The sequence below is a fragment of the Fistularia commersonii genome, chromosome 33 (genome assembly GCF_037954325.1).
Source record: "Fistularia commersonii isolate RoL2024-O1a breed Wild chromosome 33, RoL_Fcom_v1.0, whole genome shotgun sequence".
Classification (NCBI taxonomy): domain Eukaryota; kingdom Metazoa; phylum Chordata; class Actinopteri; order Syngnathiformes; family Fistulariidae; genus Fistularia; species Fistularia commersonii.
In genome coordinates, this window is record NC_141316.1 from 1804901 (window position 1) to 1821958 (window position 17058).

At 39.6% G+C, this 17058-nt stretch overlaps 1 protein-coding gene across 2 annotated transcripts in view; it reads left to right on the forward strand.

The window, feature by feature from the left end:
• Positions 1-17058, forward strand: part of rbfox3a (RNA binding fox-1 homolog 3a) — a 622615-nt gene that overhangs the window by 565287 nt on the left and 40270 nt on the right. For both annotated transcript variants that reach the window (XM_086140611.1, XM_086140610.1), the window contains exon 7: positions 14402-14455. In XM_086140611.1, coding sequence (XP_085996737.1) covers positions 14402-14455 — 54 coding nt within the window. The remainder of the gene's footprint in view (positions 1-14401; positions 14456-17058) is intronic.

The window sequence follows — 17058 nt, forward strand, 5'->3', positions numbered from 1 at the left end:
GATTTGATTTATCGTATCAAAATCAGGTCTCTGGTTATATGCAGGTAACAGTACAGAGCAATTATTCATACCCAATGACAAATTAATGCATCCATCTTTGGGAGTTTTCAGCGCTCAGAGACAAGATGTGCGTGATTTATGGAGCAATGCATGTATGCTGTAAAGAAAAAAAAGGAGAAAAAAACATGCTATTTAATTTGCATTATAATGTTCTCCACTTCTAGTGTCCTTTATCTTGCTTTACCTCTTGTGTCCAGATGATGCAGCGGCATCATGTACCATTTGTGTGACTCCTCTGTTGTATTTGCTAAAAGTGTGTTGGCAAAAAAAAAATAAAAAATGCCACTTTTACATTCTGCTTCAGCAGCTACAACCAAGCTGGTTGTGCAGCAGATTTCAATCAGATACAGCATCAGGGGGCACCGCCTGGACTCCCTCAAAATATTTGTGATCACATAAAATCTACTGAGCATTATTAGCTTACGCTTGAATTCTCTGCTCTGAACCTGCCAGCCCCCTGGAATCCAACAGCAATCTCATGCCGGAGGAGTGACTGTTGTCATTTTATCCCCCAGGGAAATAGTGTACAAACTGCTTTTTGGACAGCGGCTTTGTCAGCAGTGTTTATAGCAGTCTTTGCAACAACAGCATTGGCTGAGCAAACTGGGCAGCGCTTCATATACGGAGGACTTGAAATGAAAGGACACTAAGCAGAAGACAGTCATTATTTGAGCCTGGTGGAGCAACTTGAGTTGTGTCCCTGAACTATCTGTCAGGCCTCTCTCCATAAAAGCGTAAATAATTCACACTCTCACCTCCACATACCCCTTAACCCTAATTAGGCCGGGGTTATTAATGTTTCATCTTGCATATCTGTCCTTAAGTGGTCCTTGGAAAGTCAGAGTGTTGGATAGCTGTGCTCGCGTCAAATGTACAAAAGAAACACATGGATACACTGCGATGGAGGTGAGATGAGAAGTAATGCTACACTTGGAAATGCCACCCCAAGCACGCCATTATCCAGTGCCCAAATAAATACAAAATAAATGCATGACTAACCCTGGCCTAAGAACAGGTTATTTCAACAGCACATGGTGAGACATAATAGCAATTTTAGTAACTTGATGGGTCAAGCGGAGGGTGATCTTACATATATTGTGTAATTATAATGCATCTTCTTGTCTTTTGTTTTGGGTTTTTTTTCCTGACAAAACATTGAATATGTGTACATTCAATGTCAATACTGATAATTTATTCTAAATTTGAAGAATTGTGGAAAGATAACTAACTAAAATAAGGCATAAATGGAAATCCAGTCATAATGAGGTAAGCCAACTTTCACTCTTTAATCCGTCACACATATACACCGTAGACTTATAAGAAGATTGTTGTTAAAATAATAACTTCTGGATAAAGTTTAACTCACAGTATTTGAACCTGTTATTCTGGCCCACAGGTGATACTGTACAACTTGAGCTAAGCTTAACTTAAGGCAACTTGCAAGACAGACACTGGAGTTGTTTTATCAGTTATGATTTTTCACCTTTTTCTCAACAAAAAAAATCAATATCATCTTAAAAGAGAAGAAATTCACTTGAATTCTGGGGGAAATTGCACCCTAACACCACCCCCTAGCCAAATGAAATGTATGACAATGAAATTGCCTTTTTTTGTAGTTATTTATGACTACTAATTATATATGTATTTTTTATGTGTTTTTAACAAGAGTTGTTGTTTTCATACCTCAAATATATTTAAAACATTTAAATGAAATCGGAAACTGTTTCTGTTTTGCTTTTTAGTCTATTGGGTTTGTAATACTGTTTTATTTATTATTCTGACTATCACCAGTTATAATGGCCTTCACAAGTAGTAGCTTTAACTCTGATATATACCGGAGAAGAGAGAAATGGATAGAGATAGAGAGAGAGAGAGAGAGAGAGAGAGAGAGAGAGAGAGAGAGAGAGAGAGAGAGGAGGGCAATGACAGCTTTTTGCCAATGATCTGAGAAGACGTGAACTTAAGAAGTCAAGTCGTGTAGCTTGTTAAGATTTTGCCTAGTTATGTTCACTCATATGCTTTTAGGGAATATCTAACTATATAAATACACGAAGGGACGAAATGCAGCACTAACATTTACCGTAACGGGAGGCTGGAGAGCAACGCCCCACCTCCCCGCTTCTCAAACGGAGTGAAGCATCTGCTCCTGTGGGTTCCAGGGGCAGCCAAGTTGGCTCTCCCCAGTTTTGGAGCTCAGGATGTGGGGAGAAGGAGAGGGGATAGAAGGTACCCGTCAGTGGAGACACAATTAATGGGATTCCTCAGCGAGGTTAAAAGGGAGTTTATCCTCATTAGGTGTATATAGGATGACAGCTCCAGTTACGGGTGGGGAGTAAGTATCTCTGTGTGCGTGTGGATTTGTGTTTGTGTGTATTCTTGTCGAGGACTGGGACTCTAAACTTGCTCCCAGCAGTCTCCAGTCACTTAGTGAAGTCTCCAAGGCACTGAGCGCTGCACCACAATTAACCAGTGATGACATCAGATAGAAGGGGCTTACAGGCTGAGAAAGAGAGAGAAACAGAAGAAGAGGGACGAAGGAGAGGCGAATTAGAAGAGACAGACAATCTGGAGGTGCTCACTACAATCAGCGGTGCTCACAGAGCGTCCGGTCCTGTTAGGACCTACATCAAGCATCCAAAGAAGAACTTATAGCCAGCAGACTGTCTATTTCGTCTTTAAGTGAGCAATTGAAAAATATGAATATGTTGTATTTTTATGCAGTTCCGTACCAAACGATCCAGAAAAAAATGGCCATTGTTAAGAGAGTGTGATATGGTTGGATTCATCAAAAAAAAAAAAAAAAAAAAAAAAAGACAAGCATGAGTGGAAGCTGCTCTTATCCTCAAACATGTATTCAGAAACTTTATAAAATCCTTTTGAGGATATTAAAATCCATCTGCTGGTAGTGAAGACACTTCAAGAACACTTTAAACAAGAACTGAGTGTTATTATGTCAGTTTGATAGGAATTTTAAGTTAGGTATAGAGGGACACACTTACAAAGTAATTATTTACCATTCATTATAAATGAAAACAAATTACAAACAATGTAAGGCAATGTGATCAATGTTTACATTGTTGATGAGATTTGATTCAAACCACATTATTAATTTGGAATACATGGTGTGCAAGATGCGATACTCTTTATGATAACATGAGGGCAGGGTATTTCAAGAGGTTGAGTTCCTCTACTGATACTTATCATATTAACTGATAGAAAATAAAACCATTTTATATTTTAGCAGCTTCAATGACTTTTCAGCCACCTACTGAAAAGCCAACGGTAACGCTTTAGCACGGGCGCACAGTCGGACTATTTCAATTATGCGGGCTTTTTTTTTTTTTTTTTTAGTAAGCTGTTTTGTCACATCGCTAGAGCAGTTTAAGGTTTTCTGATCCATTATGTTTGTCTGCTCTCCGCCAGCAGCTGCACACAGGAAGCTTTTCTATGGAATAGCACACATACACTTTCTTCTCATTACTTAGTGTTAATGGCCCGGCTTTAAGGATTAATGTGTGTGGGCAGGGCAGTGCCATTGCAGGCTCGATCATGCCTGGGCTTAGCATGCGCCACAATGGGGCCCGCTGCAACTCCTTTGCTTTCACTTAAAATGGTGAGCAACTGGCTCAATCTCCCATTACAGTTCCACTAGACTACCGGCGCAATGCAAACAAAGGCAATAGCCGGGGCATTACAGCAAATGGAATTCCGAGTCGTTTCAGCAAAAGCCGTAATAGAAAAGCAATATGAGAGCATTAAACAAAGCCGTAGAAAGAAGTTCAATCAAAGGTGAGTCACAAGCTCTCTGTATGTTATGAGCAACAGTGAACCATAAAACATTCTCAGACACCAGTCCGGTTTAGGTCCAGAATATTGTGCGTGGCTTCTGCGACAGAGGCACGGAGGGTGGCAAAAGAAATAAAAGCGGGTTCATTACACAGGCTTATTTGAGTTTAATTCATAATTAGAAAAACACATTTGGCTGGAAATTACAAGGTCCGGGTAGAGGGGCTTAATGGCAGACTGATAATTGGCAGCATCATTTCACTGATTCAAATCGCTCATTCTGAAGATGAAATCTGTAATCTAGTATGCAGATAACACTTCAACTTCTTGCTTACTTCCCCACACATTTGGGTTTCTACCTCCGTCAAACAGCGGGGACGTATTCCAGGTACGACAAAATGTCAGCGTCTGTCGCGCTTCTTTTGGCCTTTTCCGGAGGGTGTGACACACGCAACCCAAATATCTGCCCGTTAATCTAAGTGATCCGCTCTTGCCAAAGTCCCCGTTCGTTCCGCGCCGCATCGAGTGAAACTTGACAAGCTGATATGCAGGACTGCTGTCGTCCCCTGAGCCTCAGCTGTGTTTAATTAATAAGCAGGCACTTAGTGAGGCAGCCGCAAGAGGGTCCTTACTGTCACATTCCCAGAGGTGGGGGTCCTAAATGAGTCATTAGATACTCAGTGCACATGTACATGCGCTCTCACAAAAAACACTTGCATTTTACCTTGGCTGTGCATGCGCATGTGTCTTGCGGTGGGTTTTCTGGTAATGGGGTTTTAATGACACCTACTCCTGCCTAATCACCTGTTCAGGAGGCTTCCAGCATCCAGGTAGCCCAGCGTTCCCGGCAAGGGAATTCTTTTTAATGTCTCCTGTTCAAAGCTACACTCTCATTTACCTTCCCAATTATTCCATGAGGCCCTTATCTAACCAGATCTGCCCCTGAGAAGGGGAGATGTAATTATAATTTAAAAATCTACTAATTCACACCAACGCGTCCATGTACCGATGGAGTTATTTTGAAATGAACCTGTATTTAAGAAGACCGAGCATCGGCTTTGTTTGCCGCCCAGGGGTGCCGGTATGTTTTTGTCGATTACGGAAATTAGAGCGTTCACAACCTAGAGGGTCAGTGATAGATGATAATGTGTGAAGTCACTGCTGGAGAATTTGTGATTAAAGGGCGGTTCCATTCATTTCCAAATCTATTATTGTCGGTTATAATGCAATAGAATCATCATGAATTAAACATCAATCAGGAGAACAGTGTGTGCCTCGATAGCGTCTTTCCAGTGTTGTTTTTTATTGCTTCTTTCTTTGTGAGACAAATTCTTAGTTACGTGGTCTTACCGCAACAAACCATCAGAATCAGTTCACTGTTGAACTAAGTTATATATCTTTATTTTATATCACAGCAAAAAAAGAAATAAAATGTGCCATAGAGATACAGTTGATGAATCACCATGTATCTTTATCTTTTGGATAGTTTGTAAACATGACGTAAGCAATGATACAAATGCTCCAATTTGGTTTTAGATTATCTTGCCTTTTCCCATACCATATTCTTGTCATATCTGTGGTTATGTCTCTGGTTAAAATATTCAAATCTATAATATGCACATAAAATGGTAATGGTATTCTCTGCAGTCAAATCATTACCATGCACCATATATGTTTTATGAAGGTACTAGTGTAAATATAAAGGATTTAACATGCATTAACACAGGATTGCACCGAGCAGATTTACACTCCGAACAATCATGGACATGAGAAGGGCAACCTCAGAGGTGTATTTTACAAATTATTAAAAATTATACTGCCATTTATACTTGGAGAAAAAAAATGTTATATCCTTTTTTTCCACAGCACCTCTCAATGCAGGTAATAAAAATAAGAAAAATAAGAACAATTGTCAAATAGTACAAATTCATATTTATCTCTACAACTTGTTACTCATTTATATCTAAAGGTAAGGCACACAAATATTTACTATAATATTTATCTATTTTCCATCCATTTATATCCATTTTTTTTGCAACACATAAATGGTGGCAATCTTTCATACTAAAGCATGCTAAAACAATTAGTTAAATTATATTTTATTGTCAACTTTTGAATCAGTTGCCAGTGTTTTTTATTACTTGTGAATTTATTCTAGTAATACATTTAGAAACAATAAAAAGAAAAAAATGAATGGCCACTCATCACAGGGAATATGTATTTTAGTGTAATATGTTTTTTACCCTCTACCAAAGTGAGTTGAACCTTTTTCAAGTGTGGTCCATTTGATGATGGGATACAACCCCTGTTTTTTTCTTTTGTTTTATTCTGTGAATAACTTGTCGAGTATTGTAATTGAATTAATCACTGGATCCCACTGGCCAGTGTACCTGCATGCTCAACCAGAACTACAGTATATATTGTTAATACGGCCCGTGGTGCAGATGACACATGGCTCTGTTCAAATAATAAGACCAAATAATAAAAATTGCATAGCGCAAGTAGTGCAGCCAGACACAGAAGCAGCTGAAAAGGTTTCAAAGGTTTCTTGCATGCCCTTCTTTCTCCCAATGTAGCCGCACTGTTCAGCCGCTAGAGTGTAAATCCTATTACTCCATTTGGCATTTAATCCGTAACCTCTTTAACACCTAGACGGAGAAGTATGGCTCAACCTTTAGGCTTTGCATTACTTAACGTGGATGACATATGATGACAAAATACAATTAAGAAAATTGCCGTTAAAGGTGGCAAACTACTTTGTGTTGAAAAATGCACAAAGAAACGCCAACTGTTACCTTCAACACGTCCGCACGTCCGCAGACGAGACAAAACTGCTGGTGCTTTGATTACTTTCTCTGATTCCCTGCTGACTTGATTTAGATAGTAACTGGCTTGTCACTGCCTATCTTCTTAAAAACAAAACTCACTTTGATCATTTCAGATTACTTGTGGGAAATACTTGCACTTTGGTCACTCTACTGGTGCCCTTCCTGATGTTACTTTGGCTCTACCATAAAAATTATCAGATGCCACGTGTAGCTTTTTTTCTGTTTTCCAATTCGGTTTTATATGATGATTTCTCAGCTTCCCTGGAAAGGTTTATTCAGCATTGCTGGGGAGGGGGGTCAGAGGGGGGTCCGCTGGGTCGTTGAACCTCGGATCCAGGAGGAGCGATGTGCTTTTCATCATGGTCGTGGAACAGTGGACCAGCTCTGTACCCCAAGCAGGGTCCTCGAGGGGGAATGGGGGCATTCAACTGTTTGCCGTGGGCAATCCTGTGCTCTGGGAATATGGGGTACCGAACCCCGTTATACAAGCTGTTCGGTCCCTGTATGATCGGTGTCAGAGCTTGGTCCGCATTGCCGATTGGAAGTCGGATTCGTTTCCTGTGAGAGTTGGACTCCGCCAAGGCTTCCCTTTGTCACTGATTCTGTTCATGAGTTTTATCGACAGAATTTCTAGGAGCTGTCAGGGCATCGAGGGGATCCAGTTTGGTGGCCGCAGGATTGAGTCTCTGCTTTTTGCTGATGATGTGGTTCTGTTAGCTTCATCAGGCCATGATTTCCAGCTCTCACTGGAGGGGTTTGCAGCAGAGTGTGAAGCAGCCGGGATCAGGATCAGCATCTCCAAATCCGAGGCCATGGTGCTCAACGGGTAACAGGTGGAATGCTCACTCCGGGTCGGGGAAGGGGTCCTTCCCCAGGTGGAGGACTTCAAGTATCTCGGCATCTTGTTCACGAGTGAGGGAAGGATGGAGCTGGAGATCGACAGGCGGATCGGTGAGGCATCTGCAGGGATTCGGACTCTGTACCGGTCTATTGTGGTGAAGAGGGATGTGATCCAGAAGGCGAGGCTCTCAATTTACCGGTCAATCTACATTCCTACCCTCACCTATGGTCATGAGCTGTGGGTAGTGACCGAAAGAACGAGATTGAAGATACAAGCAGCCAAAATGAGTTTTCTCTGCAGGGTGGCCAGACCCTCCCTTAGAGATAGGGTAATTGGCACAGTCATTCAGGAGGAGCTTAGAATAGAGTCGCTGCTCCTCCACATAGAGAGGAGTCAGATGCTCGGGCATCTGGTCAGGATGCTTCCTGGACGCCTGCCGGGGGAGGTATTCCAGGCATGTCCCTCTGGGAGGGGAAGACCCAGGACATGCTGGGAAGACTATGTCTCTAGGCATGCCTGGGAACTCCTTGGGACCCCCCAGAAGAGCTGGACCATGTTGCTGGGAAGAGCAAAGTGTGGGCCTCACTGCTCCGGCTGCTGCCCCCACGACCCGACTTCGTATATGCAGCAGAAGATGGGTGGTTGGATGGATGGATGGATGGATTGATGGATGATTGTTTCAATCAGGATGCAAAAGGTCTTTCCTGTCACTAGGCCTTTTTTTACTGCCTGTATTTGTAGGCAAGCAGGAAAAAAAAAATGTTGTCATATTGTCTGAACATTTAATCAAATACCTATCAAGTTTACATATACATGAGTCGGGGAAATTGTTGTGTAAAACTATACTAAGGTGTCATATTTGTAAGGTCTCTTTATGCAATACAAAAAATCTGGATATACTGTTGTCTGTTGCAATGTGAAAATTATTATGTACATAAAAGGAAACTTTTTTTGTTGTTTTTATTTCTTTTTTTTCAATGTTAACACCCCATTTGCTCTGATTTAATGTAGATTTCGGATATTTAATTCTTAACCTGTGTTTTCTGCAGGTTAAAGAATTTCATTTTCTTCATATTGATTAAAATGTAGAAGTTAAGCCAACTAGTCCATGATGGCAATGAGGAAAAAGATCCAAAACAAACTGATTTTCTTCTTATTCGGCTTGAACAAGAAAAGAAGAGCAATGTGGTTAATGGATATATTTGAATGTGCTAATAATCTACCCAAGAGTGCGATATACACATCAAATAATATAGGTCCAAACAAAGGGCCATGGGGGATACCACCATGGGAAAGAACTCCAGTAGTAGTTGATGTACAGGGACTGACTGACATAGCAGAACTCCTCTCAGAGAAGTGGGAGGAGAACCAGTCCAGGGTGCTCCCAGAGACACCACCCACTGCCTGGGACTTTCAAGCAGGATGCTGTGATCTTCAGTATCAAAGGCTGTGCTTAGATCCAGCTGTACCAAAACAGAGCATTCACCAACATGAGAAGACATCATTATGTCATGGGAGACTCTTAGAGGAGCTGTTTCAGTGGAATGCGTCTGACGGAAACTGGATTGGGATTTATCTAGAATGTTGTGTGCAGTCAAGACGGCATCGAGCTGTTTTGGCATGAAGTTCCTCTAAAAGTTTTGTGATAACAAGTAGCATACATTTAGGACTATCGTTTTTTGTTTTTTTTTAAGGGGTAGATTAAAGTTGGCGGCAATCAGAGTTGAAAAGAATCTGGTCCTAATTTGTCCAACCTCTGCAACCATAGAGATAAGACACTTGCTTCAATCAGTTTAAGACCCTTGAAGAGGACTTTGGGGTGTGGATGATTTGGTGTTATTTGAAACATTCACATTGCGAGACAAACTTTTCAATTAAGATTGCAAAAATTCGACACTACCATCCAAAATTGGAACCTGAAATTGAAATAAAAGGAATTTACTTGGAGCCATGTAATCCAACACTGCCAAGAAATGTTTACAAAAGATGTGGACCAAGCCAACTGGTTTGGACGGTTGCTGTGGAAAAAGCTGCTGAGAAGTGATTTAATGTGTTTGCGCAATTTACACATTTACTAGGCAGACAATCTATATTAAAAGACAGGGTGACACATTTACGGTTGGTAACATGTAGATCTCCTGAGCATTTGGAATCAATATTTAAAGCAAGCATAAAACAAGTCCCAGGTATGACCCTTAATGTGTCTGAGACACATGTTGACTGAATTTATAGAATAAGCAGCAAAGGTACTGACTGAGGGTCAGTATAGGATATTCAGTAAGAGATGAAAGAACAGTGTATCTGAAAGTATCTGAAGGAAACTGAAACGCGATTAGGACAGAGTTCATCAACTAACTGCTCATGTATGAGGAGAAAGTTTCAGTGTTCAGTGTCTGACTTGAAAAGCAATAACCTTGCCTCTGCCTTCTCACCTGATAATCAATGAGATTAGTACAGTCAGAACCTCTGACTGTACGAATCAAGATAATGCCTAATAAAAAGGAAACAGACATTTTGAAGAACCAAAACTTAGGATCTTCTCATCACGGGTCACCTATACCCAAACATTAACCCTTTCCTCTGGCATCTTTGAATGACTTTCAGCTTCATCTAGAAGAATAATATACGTTTGATGACAGCATTATTTGAAAATGAACTATAACAATCCTTCGTTGTATCCAGAAAGTCAGATGGTGCAGTCATACATCATTTGTCACGGGCACAGATTTTGAGCTAAAACCCTCTGGCACGAAGAACAAGTCAGGACTACTGTCACCGATCTGAAAATGTAAAGAAAAGAAAATAGTTTTGAAACAGCTTTTGTTACATTTTATTTAATTTTATTTGATTTTAGTTTAGTTTACTTTCGCTGTTTAAATCAATTTAGGTTGTCTTTATAGATGATGCAATGAAGGCAGCAGAAGGTATTTCAGATGAATGTCGAACTTTCTGGCACTGCCTTTCCAAAACTGCCAAAATTTGAAATTGGCCTTACTCTGATGTAAAGAGCTGCTGGAAATTTTTTTTTTTTGATAAGCTGGAAAATGTTAGAAGTAATTATTTTATCAAAGCTATTGAGGCATGGATAGATTTTTTACAGTACATAAAGGATGATATCTGTGTAAAAATTTCATGATAGGAGGAACGGCCATTCAGTCATCATTGAATTTTCAACATTTCAAGAAGCCCCAAACCAAAGTACCGAATCATAGAGTGTGTTAAGAATTTTAGAATTTCATATGCCTTTTAAAACCCAACAAATCTCACAGTAACTGACTCTAAAGGTTGTGTTCCGCTAGGAATAGAAAAGGCTAAGAGAAAAAAGAGATAGTTGAACGGAATGACTTGTTCGTCGGACTCCGGATGAGTCTCAGTGGACGACCCTCGTACACAAAGTCAGAGCGAGCAGTCTGCCGCTCAAGCTTTCCATACGCTTGCACAAACGCACAAATGAGCACACACTGGAAGGATTTTTCTACATAGTTGGACATATTTGTCTTCAGCTCTTATTCAGCTGTTTTGACCAGAGCTAGAGCATCTCCTAGTATCTATAATCATATACCGACTTATACAGTAATTGTGTTACAAGTATGTATATGGACGTCATGTATACAATCAGACATGTTTGGCTTCTGGATGTCCTTAATCTTAACGGCTGGTGCTGCTGGTGGGGTGACCTTGCCTTTGCTCTCTGTTGTCTGCTCCATGTTTATTTATTTATTGAAATAAACTACTTGATTCAAGGTCTAGTTATGCGAAGCACAAGGCTAAGCATTACCATACTGCCTGGCAAGGTTAGCGCTTCACATATCCATGAGTTTATCCCTGTTCCTACAGCATACAATCAAAGCATCTCAAATGAGACTGATTAAGAAATGTATTTATAGTGGTGCTGAAAATAGATAAAATACATAAAGAATGTATTCAATATTTCCTTGTGTCATAATTGCCTGTGGAAAAATGAAGAAACCTCATTTTGCTTTCAAAGGAAAAAAATCTCAATTATTGATATTCATATGGAAATCGTGAACCATGCCTTTATTTGCTTTAACAAGAAATGTAAATATAAAAGAAGACTACATACAAAATTGAGCTTCACGCGCTTGTTGATGAGTGTAAAAATATCCTAAATAATAAGTTGTAAATAATTTAACATTTGCCTATCTTTGTGGGAATAATTATCATGTTAAAACATGAGTTTCAGTCACAGAATACACAAATAGGTGAGTTTGTTTTACTGGTAAAACTGTTGGATTCATGATGTATCATCCACCATCACAACTTCCATTCTCAGTGTTTGTAACCCGGAGTTTTCAAGGCTTCATGCACGTTTGCCAAATACAGGACTAGGATTGGCATGAAAATATAAGTGATGTCAAAAATGTTGCTCCTGGTCAAACCTCGAAAAGACAGAGTGCCAATCAGCTCAGAATAAGAGAAGTATTAACTTTAATCACAGAAAGTTATGAACGGCCTTGTCATGTGCCTTTTTCACAGGAGTTTTTGATAAGCAGTCATTTAAAAAAAAACAGGATCATGATCTGACAAAAAATACCATTAAATTTTGTGGTTATACTTTTTTTCACACTTTCAGACCTCAGAGCAAACTCAGATCACAGGGGTTTTAGTATCATTGTGACCTCTTTTGAAGTGAAACAAACTATCTTGGACTAAATCCACTGTTAGGCTTTGTATAGGATGACCTTTATCACCGCAAAGTGCTGTGGATGTTTCTTTTTACTTTCAACAAAAGGAAGTAAAATGAGACTTTATCAGACATGAAGTGGACCAGGAGAAGATTAGAGTCCCTGTTTGTGTCCTGTGTCAATGACAAGTTCAGTTCTTTTACAGTGGACAACATGCAAAAGATCTAAAGTGAAGAACTGAATTCTCAAATGTGTTTTTTTTTTTACACCCTGGACATATTGATTGATAGTTGAGATTTTCTTGTTCCAAAAAGCCCCCTAAGATAACTACTGCTATGAATTTGCTCTCTATACATAAAATCACATTGATTCCTCCAAAATAAACTTAGTAAACTTAAGATGTGCAGGACGAATAAATGCATTTCGGTGAAATAATCCGCAGTCCCACTCTTTTCTCTTCTGCGTGTAGGTTTTTCTGTTGTCCTGTCTCTACATAAAAAGTATTCAACTAAGAGGGATCTCAACTTTGAGCAATGGCAGTAAAAGATTTTAATCTAAGAAAAGGAGAACTTGATGCTGTATATGTGAATGTTGGGCCAAGAACCACAGTTCAAAGCCGTTTTAACAAAATAATATTTAATTAGGATTCTAACCATAAACCTCTTCTAGTTGGATTTTCAATTTTTTTTTACCTGAGCTGAATGTAGGAGTAAATGTAATCAATTTGTATCCAAATGCACTTCCAATTTTAGACACATGCGCCAAAAAATCCATAAGGAGTGCAAATTATTGCATGTTAAATTTTTTCTCTTAATCAATTGCTGTGATAAAGACATCATACTAATAAAGTGAGAGGTGAGCAGATGTCGTTATGAAAATATAGTATTTTGTCCAATTTACCCAGCATGGTAGTTTCTTGTTTTGGTTTGGTTTTTGTTTGTTTGTTTGTTTGTTTGTTTGTTTGTTTGTTTGTTTGTTTGTTTGTTTTGAAAATATATATATATATATATAAATTAAACCATTAATTGAATAAATTACATCCTGAAATTTTAATTTGGGAGGGGAGATTTAAAATATTTCCTCATTTTAGCCATGATTTCATGTTCAACATCACTTTTGTAATGCTGCACACGTATTGTGTCTCTCCCCACCTCCCCCGCTCAGAGAGGCCGTCTCCCACTTTTAAATGAAAGCAAAAAGTCGCTGGAATCTGTTCTCATTTTTTATGTAGAGGAGAGAGGAAACATAAGATGATGGGCATCATTAAGACCAGCGGTGCGTGCTGAGGCGTTGCACTGCTAAAGCAACCATACTCACCATCGTGATGTTCATTAACGCTGCATTGCCATAGTGCTTCACTACATACACAGAGCCACACATACTGTACAAGTGTACACATGAACACACACACACAAAAAAATGCACACATACAAACACATACATCTTTATCACCACAACAGAGCAAATAGCATTAAATTGCATTCAGAGTAAATGACTATTTTATTTATCTCATTAGAAGCTGAGGAGAAGTTTTGTTAATTCCAAGCATTGACTGACCAATTTGATGTGAGGGGGAATGTCTAGCAGTTTAGAGATGTATGTTCTTTTTACTATGCATCTTGGATTTTCTTCCTATTTATCTATCTATCTATCTATCTATCTATCTATCTATCTATCTATCCATCTATCTATCTATCTATCTATCTATCTATCTATCTATCTATCTATCTATCTATCTATCTATCTATCTATCTATATTAATACTTATATATACACATGCGCGAAAGCATACATTTGCAAATATACACACACTATGTACATATGTATGTATGTGTGTGTGTGTGTGTGTATTTCGAGAGAGATATAAGTATAGATGTGTGGTTGTATATATTTTATAATTACAAAAGAGGAGACTAATCAACAGGCCATCTCTGTCACCGTGCCACATTTGTCTTGCTATATAAACCCAAAATGCCGAAATTCACTTCCAGTAAAATTTTGTTCGGTTCCATCCAAAATTAGCTGTCAAAGGGCTAATACGTGCTCAGTTTCAAGCACTTCATTATTCACAGCAAAACAATCAGCTGTGTTTTTTTTAAATATTACTCTCAATAATGACCAGCTTGCTTGATTAATATGATTTTTTTTGGAGAAAATTTTGCCATGTTCTAATTATTCCCTCTGTTTCTCTTGTTTTGTGTCCAACCCTCCACCCCGTTCTCCCTGCTTGTCTTCCCCAGCAATTTGGCAAGATTTTAGACGTGGAGATTATTTTTAACGAGCGGGGTTCCAAGGTAAGTGCCTTTGTATTTTAATTGTATTCGTCGCCGCCTCGGTCTCCTTTTCCTCTCACGTTCGTCCACTCCTCTCTATCTCCGCAGCTCCCCTCCCTCAGTCTAATAGTTATTACAAACCTATCAGTGACAATTGCCTTCAGGCAGCTCTTACACCTTTTCAGGCTGCCAGACGTTGTGACATACAAGGAATCGCTCCCACTTATCTTAATGTTGACATCGCGATTCACACGGTCTTCAGGTGTACACCGTCTTGCCTGGTTAGCTTCCAAACCTTTAGTGCCTGGAGATAAGGATGAAGTGTAACGCTGATAGTGCAGTCACCTGTGTTACAGCAACAGCTATTTAAATTATTACTTTTAGATGTCATATCGGTATTTAAAATTTGAGCTCCCTGCACGTGACGTGACTATATTTTTATTCCGAGCGACAGGATTAATTTGCTCAATCGTCAATTGTTATTCGGATCTAGGGAGGCTTTACGAATAAGCAAACGGGAATTTTAAAATAATATTTAGCAGACATATCGCTGTCGGATTTACATTTTGATTCTGAGTAGCCCCAGCTTTTGCAATTTCATGTTTAACACATCTTAAATTTAGTGCTACTCTCTTTGCTGCCCTTCGAAGACTAAATATATGAAGATAGGAAGGAAGTGTAAGCACCTGGACTGGAGTGCAGCCCAGTGGAGGAACCCCGCATGTTTCAACAAAATGTCAGCGGGATTAATTTTGCTCCCACTTCTCAGTTTTAAATTTATTTCTTTTATCTTGTCCCCCTTCCAAGGACATGCTCATGTGTTATTTATGCCCAGTCAATCCTGCATATGCATAGGAGATCACGCCACTGCCGTTCCCACATATTATATGGTGGAGAAATTACAGGGTGACAACTGGGCCCGGAGACGTGAGCGGAAAGGACTTGCCGCTGGTCCAACAGGTTGGATCTGGCGCGTCAAAGTTCAGGGTCTGCAACCCCTTCTGTCAGCAATGATAAACCAGATCAGGGGCACAGAGAGGAGGAAACCCCCTCGTTGTTGTTGACACAAGACGTACAAACCCCTCCCCCTTACAGGTAGTTATTCTGCAGGGTCAATTCTGATGATGAGCTACATTTCACCCCAAGTTCAACATATACACATCTCCTCGGGACAAAAGTCCTTGCTGCTCTCTCGCATTCCTGGTGTCTCATACCAATGCACGAAACATGCCTTTTTATCAGGTACTAGTCACAGCTGACTTGAACTAACTGTACTGTAAAGTCCTTCAATTCTACATCACCCATTTTCCATATTATATAGAAGTCGGGGATAAAATTGTTTCCTGCTCGAAAATGACGATTTCATTGATTTTATTACATGGTGAGAGAACGAGTCACACTATGTGCGTTACATGATTGAGGAGTGCTGAAACTTTGATAGTTTGATGATTTTAAACAGAGACAGGCTCCTGTTTCCATAGGCTATCATCCTGTCTGATCCACTACATCCAGGCCCCGTTTGATAGTTGTCAAATGTTATGTCAACTGGCATTGTTTTGTTGTTTTGTTTTTCCCCTTGAAGATGTTTCACACCTAATAGTAGAGGCTTCTTCAGGAGCTCACTTGAGTTCAGACTCTGGCGAGTTCCTTGAATTTGTACCTTTGTTTCCCAAATAATATACACACACACACACACACACACACACAACAATATGCTCATTAACACCACAAACCATCTCAACTTGTACCAACACCCAATTGCAGTCCCAACATTTGTATACTGGAAACTCCCCGCGGCCAAGTAAAACAGAAGAAGTCTCTCTGATGAGAGGTGAAACATCATCAAGAGCAAGAAAAAAAAAGACCAAGAGTAGTTGCCACGACAACAATAAGAATGTTTGTGTGGATGGACAGACATTTGAGGTATTTCATCAACAACAGTCAGAGGCACAGGAATGTCCAATGTGGACACAGACAAAGAATTGTGATTTGAACCATCTAACCATTAGATTAGGGTAGTTGGCGTCAAATTTGACACTGAGTAGAACAGCTTTTTTCATAAAAAATGGTTCACAGGAATTAGTGCTAAGGGCAATGCATTGAACTGATGGGAAAACCCCCAAATATCTAGCACCTGTTGCAGCTTTTCTTGCTTTTACCTTGACTCTTTTCCAGATGCTCACTGATTAGTGCTTAAACCCAGTGGAAGTTTTAGTTTTAACCTCAACTCCTCATTTTTACCGGATTTCAGCTTCTGAGATTGCAGACTCCGGTGAGGGGTTAAGATCTTCAATATTCATTCTTTTACAAGTTTAGGTGTGAAAAATGCTGTCAGGGTTTTTCCCTTGCATTTTTTGCAATGCTTTATGTCTGAATTGTTTTCAGGGAGTTTCTGAGTGCTATGGCAATATGCAGTATTAATTGGATGGAAAATATGGAGTTGATCTTAGACATCAGCCTTCCTTCTGGGTGTTTCTTAGTAACTTATATGAGTCTGACAGTTGACTCCCTATATTGTAGGCTTGTGTCTCTATTTTTCTTGTTTAACTCCTTTCTTACAATTGTCAATAGCCAGAAAGATCCAAAGGAGGAGCTCCATGTCTAAGTGAAAAAAATGGTGAACT